This window comes from Poeciliopsis prolifica, unplaced genomic scaffold (assembly GCF_027474105.1).
Source record: "Poeciliopsis prolifica strain line A6 unplaced genomic scaffold, Auburn_PproV2 SCAFFOLD021, whole genome shotgun sequence".
Classification (NCBI taxonomy): Eukaryota; Metazoa; Chordata; class Actinopteri; order Cyprinodontiformes; family Poeciliidae; genus Poeciliopsis; species Poeciliopsis prolifica.
This window is the reverse complement of record NW_026562396.1, coordinates 693,613-710,026: the sequence shown is the minus strand read 5'-3', so window position 1 is coordinate 710,026 and position 16,414 is coordinate 693,613. Positions and strand designations below refer to the sequence as shown.

Sequence of the window (16,414 nt, the reverse complement as noted above, 5' to 3'; positions counted from 1 at the left end):
TCCTTTCTGCACTTATTACTCCCAATTTAAATAAATTCATCTCATTAATCAGATGAAACAACTCCAGCAGTACCTGAACAGTACCTGATTAATCTGGCTAACTTTAGTCGTGTTCAATATGCATTTCCATCAAAATAATGTAAAACTGCATATTTGTATCCATGCTCAGTTTAAAGGATTCTTTTGATGTGATATTTCTGATTGTCCACAACATGTGTGAGATTTGTAGGCATAGTTTGCTGCCAGATCACAAATCACAACACATCCAAATAGCTCAATAAGTGCTCCCCCTTCCTCTCATCTCCATTAAGAACTTGGAGTGGTCAATAGGTCCAGCAGAACACTGGGGACCGACCCTATTGATTTCACAGACGGAGAAGGAGGGCAGCCATTAACTGTGCACTTCCTGTAGCCGCTGGATTTGCTCAGACTGACAGAGATCCTCACCTAATGATATTTTCACATCATTTTACTCAATAAGAGGGGTGATTATTGTTTTATCGTATTATAGGTGTTGCCAAGCAGTTGAAATACAGAAATACAGTAGGAACACATTTTATGAAATTACTACGCATTACCTTTGGTTTTAGGGCATTTATGGCCATCATAAACTAAAAACACAGAAAACGACCAATGTTTAATCAAGGTAATACGCTTTGACTAATTGTTCTGTGTAATGAAGCTTCTTGCAGTGGTGCTAACTGGGTTTTTCATTGACTCCATTTTGCACTGAAATATTTAGTAGCTAAGGAGGTAGACAGTTCCCTCAGGAAAAGAATACATTAAAGTGGAAAGCGAATATTGGATTTGCAGTCCAAATCATTCATATTGTAACTCTATAATTGCCGATGTGTAAATAAGTGGGTTGTCTAAACATGATCATAATATAAACTTAAACATAGATCACAAAGCAGCTGCACTTACTGCACTTGTTGACACAGATACTCCAAGCAAACACAGTTTTGTTTACTTTTTTTATATCAAAAAAGGAAAAAGATTATTTCATTTTGACATCTACAAACCTCTCAATTTACACACCAACAGAAGCATATAATCACCCAGTAACTTTGAGGCACAAAAACAGGAAACTTCTCACTATTTCATGTTGCACATTTGTCATTTTTGTCAAAAATCGCATGTTTAGACTTCAGCTGCAATGTCAGTGAACATAGTGACGGTGAAATGCTGCACAAGGGAAGGGATACACATGGGGTTTGATGGAGGGAGAGTCCGTCTACTGAATCAAAGACACTAATCAAACTAAATGCAGAGGAAAATCGGGGAGGTGAGCAGAGAGAGAAAGAAGCTGGAAGAGAACGAGAGAGAGATAGAGTGAAACAGAGAGGAAGAACAGCAGCACAGCAACACATTCAGTGTGGACGACACCAAAGCAAAAAATCAGAAACAAGAAGAAGAGCGTCCACCTCTCAGGTGGAGCTCTTTGTTATCATTCTCATCTGGTGAGCAGCCCGTTCACAAACGCATTGACTTTTTCTCATCAAAGCGGTTAGTGTTGGACTCTATTACTAAATATTTATACACATAGATTTTCTTTACAAGTGTTTGTTTTCTACATTTAAAACCACGACTTCTAAAGAAATGCATAAAAAATATGCAAAATCAAAACTGTGTGTGACTAGTGATCAGAGCTGTTACTATGAATTTATTGCTTTGTACACTGAGGGGTGTTTGGTATCACCTGCACACTACTGGCTAACTGTAGTGGAGCCTCATTATTGAGTTTCTGTTCTACCTTGAAACATTAGACGTTCAGCTGAAATAAAGCTTCATTTTGTTGTTTTCTTTTGTTTTTTTTATATACCTTTGGTTAATTGTGCAAAGAAATCGAAGCATCAGTAACAGTTTCTGAGACAAAGACAAGTTTAAAAAGAAACAGAGACAATGGACATACAAATATGTACAAATTTCACGTTGTTCCATGCATAAATACACATCCACACACATCTACATTGTGCTGACAAGAGGTCTTCACAAACAAGTCACAAATATAAATCAGGTAGGCCCCATTCAGATGTTGTCAGTGAAAACGTAGTAACAAAATAAAAGGTGAATGTAATGCATGTCGTTTGTTCTTTCCAGGGAAAAAAATATGGCACCTGGACAGAGACAAAGAAAAAGCTCTTAAAATGTTCTCTCTGTTTAGTAATCTGAAGGCTGTGGATTGCCAATGTGCAACAGAGCAGAGTGGAGGAGTAGACATACACAGAAAATTAAAGTAATCTAAACTCCAGCATTGAGAAACGCAAAGGATGTTCAAGACTTGTAAATTGTAATCAGAGGTTTATGTATGGAAACACACTTGCATGTATAATTTTTGGTCTGACGTATAATTTCTGGTTCGAGTTCATTCTTTGTTCTTTGTGATGTCTTCCAGCACATAACATCACTTCTCTGCCTTTGTGTTTGTGTTTGACAAACACAAAGTTATTGAGCTTGGAAGAAACAATTTAGCCTCAACTTCCTACACTGCAGAAAAATATTTCCCACATCTGTTGAATCTTAGGAGACAGAATAGATGGATGTTTTCATACCGACTCCTGCCACCTGGAGGGCTCTGTAGAAACCTTCTCTGCAGATTTCCAAACATAAAGGCAATAGTTTTACAACTGTCAGTGAAGCATAAAATGTCCATTCTTACTTCCATTCAATAGTGAAAAAAAAAGAAAGAACAGAAGTTTAAGAAAATAACAAAATTTTACATAGCAGTGATTGCTACTTCAACTGTATATCCATTCTATAAATAAAAAATATTTCATTCTGGTAAAATGTCTTAAGCTTAAATGTAAACAAATACCAAATACTTATTTAGGAATGTTCATAACTTCTGTATTAATCTTAAGATATTAACTCATCCAACATTTGTTTCCCTTCAACAAGATGGAAAAGGGGAAAACTTATGGAAAAAATCTGAATATTTAGATTTGTGCCAACTGGTCTCCAACTGTATGATGAATAACATGCAAAATTACATTGCATGAGATTTAAACCATTTTTTAATCTAATTTAATTCCTTATATTGTAAAGAATATATGGAATAGTTCTATAGCTAATGAAACTCATTTACCTTAATTTATTGAAATATAAATACTTAAATATAAAAAAGAGAAATTACCCTGAATGTTATGAATGTTTAATATTATGGTTTCATTAAGTTTTAGACTCTGGTGTCCTGCTGTATTTCAGTATGAACCCTAACAACATGCATTCAAAGTTCCCTACTTCCTCAACAACTGTATGCATATTTACTTTGCTCTGCTGGAAATATTATATTTCATTTGTAATAAACATCTTGAGGTTTTTGGGCCTGTGATATCAATATTTCCATACTGATTTTGGTCATTTCTTTTACCTTTTCATTGCACAAACCCATTTTAAGGCCAAGTTTGACCTTTGACATCTTGGTCCCATGTGGTGCATATTTAATCCTCAAACTCATATATATTTACTCTTTAATATTTCTATCTCCTAGGTTTCATTTGAAACAACTCTTTTAAGAATGCATTAGTTCAACTCGATGTGGTTCGGCAGAATAATTGCTGCAATAAAGCAGTAAGAATGGTTTGCAGAAATCAAACCGGAAACTGCAGATGTGCTCAGTTAGCAAATTGACAACAAGTAAAAACATTTCAGTAACCTCTTGTTTTACCAAAACATTAATCAAAATCATTTTGTCACTTGTTGAATCTCTAATCTATAGGTCATTCACATCCAAAAGCCAGTGATGGGAAAATAAATCACATTGGTGCACTGCAAGGACACGCTTTTCAGAAGAGATACAGCACAATCTATAACAACAGAGAGTTTAATTCCTGTTTACAGTGCTATGTATTAACATATCTCTACACTGAGGCGGCTGGCTTCTTGGATGTTGCTCACTGAATGTTCAGCTGACCAGTGTGCAGGCTTCAGTGTGGTCAGAAAGCCTCAACTGCTGGGATGAAGATGTACAGGTTTACACACAACTGCACTCCAAATAAATATCTATTATTAATATGCATAATAGTACATTTACATACTGCCAAATTGATATGTGCTACACCTCTAGTCATCAAATGTTGTATTATTCTCCTTAAATATATATATATATTATATATTAGTAATTTTTACACTGAATTGATAATTTTTTAGGGTTTTTCTGTGCAAACAATAAGACAATAGATTGTAGCTTTTCTTGCTTCTCATTTGTTGATATTCTTAGGACTAAAACAGATGTGTACTCAGGAAACTCGGGAAACAAAGTCAACTCATGTAACACTTGTGTTTGGCCTAAGAATACCCTTCTTCCTGCCTGTATCCATAGCCTCCTTCCTGTGCTTCCTCTTGAACGTACTCCTCCGTCTTCTCCCAGCCGGTTGCCCAGCCTCCATTCACCTGTGTGGTCGCTCCGTACGTTTTGGCTGCACCCCCAAAAGCTCCGTAACTCTGGGTGATGTCACCAGTCTCCTCCGCCAGCTCATCTTCATCAATGAAGCCACATTTTTCCTCACTAGTGAGTTCCGGGTCGGCCCATGGCTGTTTTTCTCCAGAGGCAAAGAGCCCGTAGAAGACCACTCCTCCATAGTGCACCAGGGAGGCTATCAGGAAAACGTACTGCCACTCTTCTCGAGTCTGAAGCAAAGAAAGGAAAATATCATATTTATTAACATGAAAATACTGAGGATGCAACCAGAATAAGACAGACATTTTATTCTGTTCTTCAGTCAAATGAATAAGACAGTTATTTGCTATTTATATTAATAACTTATTCAGTTCTTATTGAAACAACAAAATTTCCTCTTGTGACCATGTGCTGGCAAAAAGAAGATATTACTTAAAAAAATCATTACCCCCCATTTATTCAAGTGACACAGTTTTCAATAATAATAATAGTAATAATAATAATAAAACTTTATTGATCCCCACAGCATGGAAATTTAATGCTCAACAATAATTAAAAATGAATAAATAAATATTATTAGAAGATTATTCATTACCAAAAAATTTCCTGATATGCAGTGATACAGTTGAGAAGTATAAAAATAAAATAAAAAAGTTATTATTTATTTATGTTTGTTTTTCTACAAACTTTCTTGTAACCTTGTCAATGATCAATGGAAATATCTTGAAATGCATTTCGGCACCCAAACTGTTTTCATTAAAAATAAGGCTAATGGATTTTTGAAGATTAAGTTTTGGTGATAATCTCCATATTTCAGAAGTTGGAATGCCTCCTTGCCATAACCCCAATTTTTTGCAGTTCCTATAGATTCTCTATCTGATTCAAATCAAGACTCTGGGCCTCACCAGATGTTTATATTACTTGGAGTAAAAAAAAAATCTAACAAAAACTGTAAAATAAAAACATTAGTTAAATTAATAAATAAATTAATGGAAGACCTTACTTCATATTTATTTTTCATCAGATGGTTTTCCTGTTCAATTACTCTTCACACATTCTGTTTTGTTTTGTTTTATGGTATTTGTAACAGCCAGCATGGTTTTATCTGTAAACTATATATTTCTATGTAAATTACTGCAAATCGTTAATATCAACATTTTTAAAATGCATCTCCTTTAAGATGACAAAACTCCACTTTGGAACTGGTTTGAGTAGAACAGGCTGAAAGCTTGTTAGCTGGCTTGCAGTTCATAAGTTGAACTACAAGTTTCTTCTGCAGGTGAAGTTTTATTTCATGTAATGTCTAAGCGAGGACTCACCACATTGCTGTGTGGCGAGTCCTTTTCCTGTTTAAACAATTGATAACAATAAGCATAGGAATGTAATTATTTCTTTCTGGTGCGTCAAGAATCGTTCAGGATTTTTTTAAAAACCGAATGTAATCAGGGATGTTTGTTATGTTCACAGTCAGAGACTAGAGATTTACCTTGTTCTTTGTCATAGCACCAACAATTAGAGGACACACCATCCCAGACAAGGTACCAACACCATTAGAGATGCCCATCAGGATACTGGCATAACGAGGAGCGATGTCCAGATGGTTCACATTAAAGCCTGGTGGTATTAAATATAACATGAAATTAAAACACTGCAGACCCATTTATCTTTTTTTTGTTTTTTTGTTTAGGAAACAAGTTCAGTTAGTCATATTTAGCTGCTATATTTAGGGAGATAGTGTGACAGAATGCACTGAGTAAAGCTGAAGATAAAAGCAGCACAAATGCAGACCACCTTGTTGCAGAAATAGGCAACGACTCTCAACACGTCCTCCTCCCTCCCCCACAATGACTGGCTGAATGAGTAAGTGTCCTCCCGAGCTGCTGCACGCTGCCTGCCTGGCGTATCCCCCCGAGACAGCTCGCACTGAATTATTAAAGACTCTGGCAGAAAGCTTGAGAGCAAGAGGAACGAAACTGATTTTGCACACAGACCTCTGGATCCTTTGCTTCCTTTGTACTGAACAAAAACATGAGCTTTGAGATCTGTTGAATGACTGGACTGTAAAAAGAATACCACTACAAGTTGCAATCTGATGTACGTATATAGATAAAAATGTGAGTTTATTCAACAAAATATTGATACTTTTAAGTCTAGAATATGAGTAAGCACAACAAATAAGGCGATTTTATCAAAACTGAGCATTGTGTCATAGTTTGTCTTTTGCAACACATTTAGGAACATATCACAAACCTGATATGGCAAATCCACTAAAGCCCACTGCCAGCACAAGGAAGGAAATTGCCACCCCTTTGCTGTGGGAATACCCCACCACCAGCAGCAACGTGGCCTCCATGCCAAATCCTAGCAGGAAGAGAGACAGCGGGTCACACGTGTGCACACAAAGTACACAAAAAGCCCGGAGGCCGCTTGCTGGTCATCACGGTGCCAATTGAATTAAGCACGATACATGCGCTGCACTCAATTACATTGCTGACAGATATGAAATCAATGCACAGTGACCCACACTCACGGAGTGAGTCAGCCTCAGAGCTTGAAGTATTGTGCAGATAGATTTTACAAAAATACAAACAAACTTATCTCTAAAATCCATCTGGCAAAGCAGGGAAAAAAACGGTGAAAAAAACAACAACTGTGAAAGTAACACCCTGTGGCTGAGCAAGAGAAGTGTGGAAATGATTTTTTTTTGTTTTCATTCATCCGCGGTTCAGCTTTCTCACCTCCACAGTTCATTATTTTCCTGACAGTGGTTGTTGTCAAGATGTTCCTGCTGCGCAGGTAGTCGGCCAGCTGACCGCCAATGGGCACGATGATGGTCATCACCAAGTGAGGAAGGGCAGAGAGTATGCCCACCTGAGAACAAGGAAAACGTTTAATCACCTACTGCCCCTATCAAGACAGAACAAAAACAACTTTGAAATTCAGATTAAATCTGCACTCAAGCATTTAAAGCATTGAATACAAATAACCATTTCTCTTTTGTTGTTGCCATTGCAAAAAGAATAAAAACAAACTAAATAAAAAATATCTAATAATAACTAACATTGATGGTTAAAGAACATGTTGTTGGTATCTGCTTGTGGGAGTTTGCAAAATGATTTAATCACCTCTAGTTCCAAGTCTTGTTAGACGTCAGCTGCTTTTTCCACACGTTTTCTGTCACACTTCAATAACATGGTTGCAGGATCTGAATGTATAAATTTTAAGGTTTTGGGAAAAGCTAAGAACTCACACAGAACCCAGGAGGTTCTTTTGTTAATCATTTATAGATTTCTCTTTTTAAAATGTGTCTTTCAATACACATTCTGCTTGAGTTTGGAGACATTTTTTCAGGCCTATCAGGCCTCTTAAATGTTAAGATAAAACATAACCAAAGAAAGAGAGAAACTAAAATCAATACTGAACTGTAGGGGGACTGTTTTATAAATACGGTTAAATCCATATTTATAGGTAAAATTCTGGCCATCACAGCTACTGACATTTTACCATAAATTAGGGATTTTTTTTTTTTTCGGGTAGCCTGTGTCTAAAGATTAAAACCTTGAAAGATGCTCCATAGGGGGAAAGCTTTTTCCCCCCAATATGCAAATTCAAAAAATTTCTCATTCTATGTCATCTATATCAAAGTCATTTGATTGTTTATGTAAAAACAAAATGCTGAGTGGGCTGCCAGGGATATTGTAAAATAAAGAAATTGCAATATTCGCCCTTTGTACACCAAGTTAAACTTGTTGCATTTCTCCTTATTAATTAACAGTAAATATTAATTAGTAATTAATGCAATTACACCCTGTGTTTGTCTTATTTACTTCTGTTACTTAAATTACCATTTCTTGAATAATAAAAAAATAGCCTGTGTTGTTCAAAGATATATATATATATATATATATATATATATATTATATATATATATATATATATATATATATATATATATATATATATATATATATATATATATGTTGTGAAATCATGTGCATATCTTCATATCAAAGAGCATCTCCACTACCAACATTAGCTGAAGCATGATTTACCTGGTGATTAGTTATGCTTTACGTTTATGCAAGATGGCCCACCTTGCTTATCTCAAAGCCGAACACTTCCTCAAAGTATGCAGGCTGACTGATGAGCAGCAGGTAGAAGGTCCAGCTCCTGCAGAAGTTTGCCACAATGATTGCATAGACAGGCATAGAGGTGAAGAACTTCCTCCAAGGGGTCTTGAATTTCTAGAAATCATTAAAAATTGATTGGTTTGCAAATAGAAACGGACAGCTGAGAAAGAAATAAAATCAGTAAGTCATTTTTACGTGCAGTTTTGATTTCCTGTTGATGCCCTCTTACCTCTGATGGACCCATCAGCTTGGCACTCTCTCCAATGCTCTCTTCTATGTAGACACGCTCTTCATCAGTGATGGAAGGGTGGTCAGCAGGGCTCTCGTAAGACACGAGGATCCAGAACATGTACCAGAAGATGCCGAAGCATCCTGCAGGAGAAACGCATTTAAAATATTTGGTTAATCAGAGATTAATTACAGCAGATCATCTTGACCTCAAATATTTGGAGGACGCGTCAACCGAAAAAAAAAAAAAAACCCAGACAGGAGAGCTAACTGTATCCAGTCTGGAGGGAAAGACGGGGGGCTGTTTATTGACAAACCAAAACAACGGGGAGGGAAATCAATACTCAGTCTGCCTGGATAAATCTGTTTGACTTTCACTGGACTCTTTAACTGTCAGAGTCTAGAGCTTAGAAACACTTCCACCTAAATGTGAGCAGAGCACGTCCATTCATCCATCTACTTGCCATAGACATAAAACACTGAGGACCATCCAGTGTACTGGACCAGGATTCCAGCCAGAGGCATCGCTATCACAGCACCAGCATAAGAGCCTAGCAAACAGCAACACAAGACCATCAACACATTTACGATTAGGCATGTGAGCATTATAACAGATACAGATGTGCAGTTCAGGAGTGTGTTTATTAAGGAAAATATCTGTTTACCACAAAATGAGAGGGTAGCCAGACGACTCCTTTCTAGTGGTGGAGCCCACTTGCTCCAAATGCCATGACAGGCTGGGTAAGTCACTCCCTGAACACACCACAACGAGGGTCACTATTAACGCAGTGCATTCATACAAAGGCACCAGCTTCATTTTAAATCACAAGCTATTTATATTCACTTCTTTAGATACAATTGTGTATTGTAAATATACATTACAGTACATGATATTTGCAGTGTGTTGCATAATCGTTGAGTCTGAGGTTCCCTTGCAGTCTATCCTGGAAAGCCCTACCCATGCATGAAGCTGAACAAACACTTATTTAGCACAATGACTAACATAAATTAGCACCCCCTGTCCCTGCTATAACCATGAACAAACTGAGCACCTGATGAGCTGCTTATAGAGCAAAGCAGGTATCTGGATGTCAAATGTTTGTCAGCTGCTAATTGGAAAAAATTGTGGAAATTACAGTCTGCATGTTCTTTCTTGTTTTTGCAGATCAGTGTATAAAGCAGTCTGTCTTTAAAGGACTAAATAAAATATATCAAAATGTATTTCCCTTTCTCCTTTTTTGTAAACTGCAAAACAATGAGGGCTTTTCTACATTTAGTTGATGGAAATGCACACAACAGGCAAATTTATCTGCTTATTTTTCTTTTACAAAATACAGTCAAGGGAGTGATACGACTTAAATCTGAATTTTCCCTCTAATCTATCGCTACGGTGCAGGTGGGGGGCACGCTGCTGATGCTGCGTATCCAGGATACAGTGCATGACATAAGAGGAACCAGAGCTTGAATGTCCTACAAAAACAAACTGTAGTGGATCAGATCAATAAAGCTCATCTCAAATTTCCTCTGGCTACATATCCAGAAAGTGTGCTGCAATCAGTCCCCTGTACTGTTTAGCTGGTGGATTGAATTGAAACATATCATAGCTGCATTTTAAAACAATGAAATATGTTTTAGGTTATTTCCAGTCAAAACGAGGAGGTGGAAGACATTTAGATGATCTTACCTCAACGAGTCCTTGCAATATTCTGACAAAAATTACACACCCATAGTGGACTCGAGCAGCAGAGGGGATGAACATGTTGAGAATGGAGGTGAGGACAATAGCTGCACCAAATACCCTGTAAATGTTAAGAGAAAAACATTAAGAATAATGGCATTTTAGCACTGTGGTTATTACCGTAATGCTTCATGGTGGGTTTTTAGCTTGCATTATTTAACTAAGAAAGGATTTGATCAAATAAATTATATAGCGTATTTTTATTTTATTTTTATTTTATTTTTTTTAACAAAACAGTAAAGCATTTGTATTCACACTTATTTCCTTATGTTAAAAAATATTTAGTGCAGATCATGTTGGTATTTGATGACGACAGCTGTACGCATCCTCTTTAAGCGTCGTCATAGAAATAAATAATAAAACCTGCTGCGCTCTCACACCGGTCTCACAGTCGCTTGGTAACCACTCTCACTTTTGCACAGTTAAAAAGAAAAACATAGTAATGTCGTTTGATAGCAATAGGGTGGGGAGGGGGGTTTGATTTCCAGGATACTGTGTGATATCTTGCAAAAGAAACGGACAGAATGGTTTCTCTAGTCTCTTTTTGTGTGTGTGTGTGTGACTCTAAAATTGAGAAAATTACACTAAAAACGACCAATGTACGTCTACTTTTCTTTGGAAAGGTTGGACTATTTATATCCGAGCCAAGGCCACTGAAACCGCGCATTTGTCACTTCTGGCACGTTCTCCCACCGCACTCGGCTTTACGTGGAGGGGGGCGGGCCTGTGGGGGCACGAGACCAACTGATTAGATTAAACCGCACGCGTCAATCAAGCGGGGTTACAGACCCGCCAATCGGGTCACAGGAAGATGTCACTATCAGAGGGCTTGTACTGAAAATCAGAATCATTTCCTACGCACTGACTCATTGGTTGACACGATATTTCCCAAATATCCAATAGACTAGCGTCGTACGCTATTTTCAAAAGCCAAAAACATTTTCTTTAAAACTTCCTCTTTATATATATTTATAGACTATTTGCAGTGTCATGGTAACGGGCCCACTGCTGGGTGTCTCTGTGGTAAGTAAGTCATGCGTAATTACAATGAGCGAGACGTTGGCGGGGGAATAAAAGCCTTTGGCAAGCAGTACCGAGTCTGGTATCCGCACCCCGAGAGAGCGACAGATTAGACCCGGGTCTCCCCAGGGAGCTCATTAACAGGTGGCGCGGAGCCTTGACACCAGGAGCTGCAGGGCCGCCGGCCCTACTGTCTGCTGCTTCTTGGAGTTAATCTCTATTTTCCTGCATGCATCGATTTAGTCTGTGGTTAAATAATATCAACCATTCGGAATATAATTCATGAAATGCAAACGAGGAGAATAGAGATGGTTTTGTGTCACTTTAAAAAAATGTAAAAATACATAGGCTACAATACAATCGTGTTATATTTAATTGCATTTAAACAAAATGAGAGTTGTCATTCTTCTAATATTTCTGAAAAATGATCGGTGCCGCCAACCTATTTGCTGCCAGCCTCGAGGAAATGTATCCTCCCGGGATTTGCGTCACGATGTAGCCCCAGAAAAAAGACCCGTGGATCATTCCCACTGTCTCCGGGTCCCAGTTGAACTTAGCTTTCTGGTGAGGGGGGGGAAAATGTAAAAATTGAATCAGCTGAAAAGAAAAAAAAAATGACCATGATGCAGAAGTGACTTTGCAGATTTCCCTCACTTCATGAGATGTTGATGCAGGCTGCAACGATCCGATTATGATTAGAAAAGCATAACAACACTAAACGAAACATAAGATACTGACTTATGACGAGTACAACAAAATGAAGCAGTTTTGTGTTTTAGCGATCGAATAATTGTTAGACTTGAGTGCAAAACACATTAAAAAATATATATTTGAAACTAAGCATTTATGGTTTTGCTGTTCACCAGTGAGAGGTTTCAGAAAAAATAATTCTATGTTCTCATATGAAAAATTCTGATTGTTATGATCTCCTTCGTTTTATATTCATTTTAAAGTTGACATATTTTAGTCCATGGTGACAATAAGCAACTTGAATCATTGAGTGGATTATTCAGTTGACTCATGTTGCAGTAAAAGGCCTTTTTGACTCCCGTTGGGGGAAACGCACTCTGCCTGCTTTCTCCTTTATTTTTCCTGAACAAAAACAAATCACATCATCTCATGGATGTTCAGTCAGAATTCCCCCTTCTCTCCAACTCTCCTTCCTGTCGTGCGTAAAAGCGTGCGTCTGTCGTCGTCACGCACCTCCTTGATGATGATCTTGCCGTTCTGGTGGACGGTGCTGTTATTGACCATGCTCACGATGGCCACGCCCAGGTTGCATCGGATGCCGAAGGAGATGCAGAAGCCCAAGCCGCTCATGATGGCGATGATGTAGCGGCGCGGCAAGCCGAAGCACGTGCAGTCGCACAGCGGGGGTTTTTTCTCCGCGGCCTCCCGAGGCCGCCCGTCCTCCGTCAGCTCGATCACCTCCCCGGTCTTCTGCCTCCTTTCTATCACCCTGCGGACAGTCGGGCGAAGGCTGAGTCCCGACTCACAAAAACATCCCTTATGAAGAGATGGTGATGGCGTTTGAAATCATTTAACACAAGATCACCTTAGATTTTGAGAAAATTTTTTTTATAATTTTTTTTTTCAGAGACATCGTTTTTCCTCATGTTTTCTTTTACAGTAGACTGATGCTTTAGGTGCCATGCACCCAAAGAGTTCACGTGATTTAATGTGAAATTCAATGACTCAAATGGCCGATGAGGCCTCTGGAGCGACAGTGTTTTACAGTACACGCTGTTCTCTTCTGTGCCATTGAAAAAAAAAAGATGCTATCAAGTTGAGGATTGAAAGATAGAAGAAATACCAGAATCACGTAGCCTACAACGTCAAATTGCCTCATCCGCATCCACTCAAAATAAAAACGATAAGAGAAATAAATCTAAGGGCAGAGAATCGGAACAACTAAGTTTGGCCTGCAGGTTCAAAATGGATCAAAATGTCCCTGACTGTACCGCATTGCAGCAGCCTTACACTTTCACGCTCATTAGTATTCAGAGACACAGCAGCAGCAGCAGCAGCCTGCAGACGCGCGTCTGTGGGCTTTCCTCAAACTCCTCCCCCCCACCACCCCCAACTTCACGCTTCCTTTCGGCAAAAGCACGTTCATTTTACACATTTATACGCGCAAAATGCCTATTGCGACAGGATGAACGATACAGCTGCGCACACTCCCTCTTCAAATCCTCTGTGGATTTGTACGACCGAAGCTGCTCTATAAAAGAACCAGAACATCGAAAAGAAACGAGAATTGGGGAGGCCTTGGTGTGGCATCACCTGAGCACAACGAAATTCAGATTTATTTAACTTCAGATGTGTGTCTAAAACTGACCACACATTCAGAAGGCATAAATGTAGCTTTAAGTCTAAAGAAACTCGACTGGACACGAATGACAAGTTTTAATTCCTGGCTTGTTAAAACAACAACAACAAAACAACAAAAAGCAACAACAAAAACAAACCATAAGGATATTTTTAAAAACTCGTTGGAATGGATGATTCTGACATGCTCGGTGGACGCAGGATCGTAATGACTCGGAAATGGTCAGCGAATATCAAGAAAATCCTTGCGCCCCGTTTCACCAATCTGCCAACCAGCCTCATGTAAAGGCCGCTTCATCCGGAGGCATCCGCGCTCTGTAAACATCGCGCACACGCACAGGCGCGCGCACACGAGTTTACATAATTTTATTCTCACTTACAGAGGCGTGACCAGCCATCTCTGTAAGCACCTTTAAGAACATTAAGTTGACCCATGCATCCACAGCGATGCAGCGTTGTGAAAACAAAATACAGCAATTTAACGTGCATTTCAATGTAAAAGCCCCTACCTGTACATCTGACTCAGGGTCTTCCCCGCAAATTCCTTGACCCCTGTCTTCATGGACTCCATGTCCAGTTTTTGTGTGTTGACTGTTTTTTTTTAAAAATAATAATAAGAATAATTTTACTGTCTCGGCATCATGTTACAGCAGCGGATGGCCGACTGCCGCGGCGGGCGGCAGGAAAGCGACAAAACGAGGGTGGAGGGAGTCTGAGCCCAGGGAGGAGACGATCCAGTCGGCGAGTTTAACAACAACAATAAAAAAAAAAAAAAAAAAAAAAAAAAAAAAAAACAACCCGTGACGAAAACACCTTTTGACAAAGAGAGGAATTCAAACGAGGTGCGCGCCTTCATCCGCCAGCAGCTCTCCTCCCGCCCGGAGTGCAGGAGCCGCACAAAGTGCCATCGCCGCCAAAAAGACGAGCGAAAGTGAGAGCCAGTGGCGTGCGAGAGAGCAATGTGAGTTCAAAAAATGATCATAAATAATAATTTAAAAAAAACTAAACAAAGCGAATCATCTACCGCATGGGAAAACTGCTATATATTAAAAAAGCCACATAAGAAAACGGAGCGTTTGAACAGAAGCATTAAAAGAGGGAGGGAGGCTGGATGGTGTCTCCTGTGATGAGAGCAGGTTCATCTGACGTCGTGTTCAGCACCGAGGTCAGCGACAGCAGCTCCGCGCTGGACAGCTGCTCACCATATTATACATACATATTATACACACACAGATATATATATATATATATATATATATCTGTGTGTGTGTGGGGGGGGGGTGTGGGTGTGTGTGTGTGTGTGTAGCTATATATAGTGTTTCTGTTGCCTTACATCCTGATTTAACATGCAGACTGCAGCTGAGGATGCAGACAATATCCAATTTTATTAAAGAAAAAAAAAAGAATTAAGGACAGTAACCCTAAAAATGAAAGCTGCAGCTCCCTCGAGGGCGGTGCTATGGTAACCAGATGAACTGAACCGCCACTATCAACCCCTCCCCCCCCCCCGTCACTCCCCCCTCCCCCCTTTCCCCCTTCAACAAGCTCCTGTCTCCAGCGCAGGAATCCATCAATAATTCATTAATTATTTCTGCTATTCTCATTGTCCCTGACTATCACGTCTTCAGCGGGGAAAATGAACTTCACTTTGGAAGCATCGTCATCCTCCATGTCTCCTTGGAAATTCAAGGTGTTGCTAATTATAATTTTACAACAATAATACAGGCATAAAAACGTTTTGCATTTATAAATAAATAAATAAATAAATAAATAAATAAATAAATAAATAAATAAATAAAGTGTCATTTTAGGAAGGAAATACTGATAATTAGTAATTACAGCAAATAACAAATCAAAGCTTGCTTTTCTTCTCATTTGTGGTTATTGGTTGCCACCTGGTGGCCGAAAGGAGAAGCTTTGAGTACCTGCTTTTCTGACATTATATTTTTAAAAATTATTGTCAGATTACTATTGAAATACCATGTTCACTCTCACCTATCATGACTCTAGTAGGTGCGTTTCCTGTAAATAATTTGACAGTAGTTTGTTCTATTTAGCCCCTGGGGAAAATGCTCATGATTTTTTATTTTTTTAAATACAACTTCTCTGAGTATCTGAAATCTTTGTCAAATCATTGTGTGACAGCCAAATTGGATGTCAGTCTTTACCATTTTGTAGCATCATCAGTTTCAGCTGGACATAAACTTTAATTCAAGCAAGAAACATTTCCTTGCTCCTGGCAGTGAAAACAACGACAAGGAAACTTTGTTAGTTGTGTTAAACCTTGACCCAGTTCCAAAATATGTTGTGATATTTTATACAGTTATAAAATAGTCACAAATGAAGTGATTTGTTGTTGATCAAGGCACCGTGAAGACATGGGTCTTCCATTACCCTTTGTAAATGTGTTCATAAATCAAAAATGAACAGCTGTTGGATATATTATGATTTCTAAAATAACCCAAATAACATATTCCAGTCAATTCCTGCACTGAGATTATCTGATGGAAAATTGGCTTAAAGAGATGGAGGGCTTTTGTCCAACTTTAAAACATGAGGAAATCAAAACAT

The 16,414-nt window shown here is 38.6% G+C and overlaps 1 protein-coding gene across 1 annotated transcript; it reads right to left on the bottom strand.

Annotated features, from left to right (window-relative positions):
• Positions 1 to 960: 960 nt before the first annotated feature.
• slc17a6b (solute carrier family 17 member 6b) lies at positions 961 to 14,589 on the bottom strand. Its single transcript, XM_055044828.1, has 12 exons — positions 14,353 to 14,589; positions 12,719 to 12,974; positions 11,958 to 12,076; positions 10,442 to 10,556; positions 9,423 to 9,510; positions 9,222 to 9,308; positions 8,759 to 8,901; positions 8,494 to 8,643; positions 7,138 to 7,270; positions 6,650 to 6,760; positions 5,886 to 6,013; positions 961 to 4,629 (listed from the first exon to the last, which is right to left on the bottom strand). Exons 1-12 carry the CDS (start codon positions 14,412 to 14,414, stop codon positions 4,288 to 4,290), a joined length of 1,734 nt encoding a protein of 577 aa, XP_054900803.1. The 5' UTR covers positions 14,415 to 14,589; the 3' UTR covers positions 961 to 4,287.
• Positions 14,590 to 16,414: the final 1,825 nt, after the last annotated feature.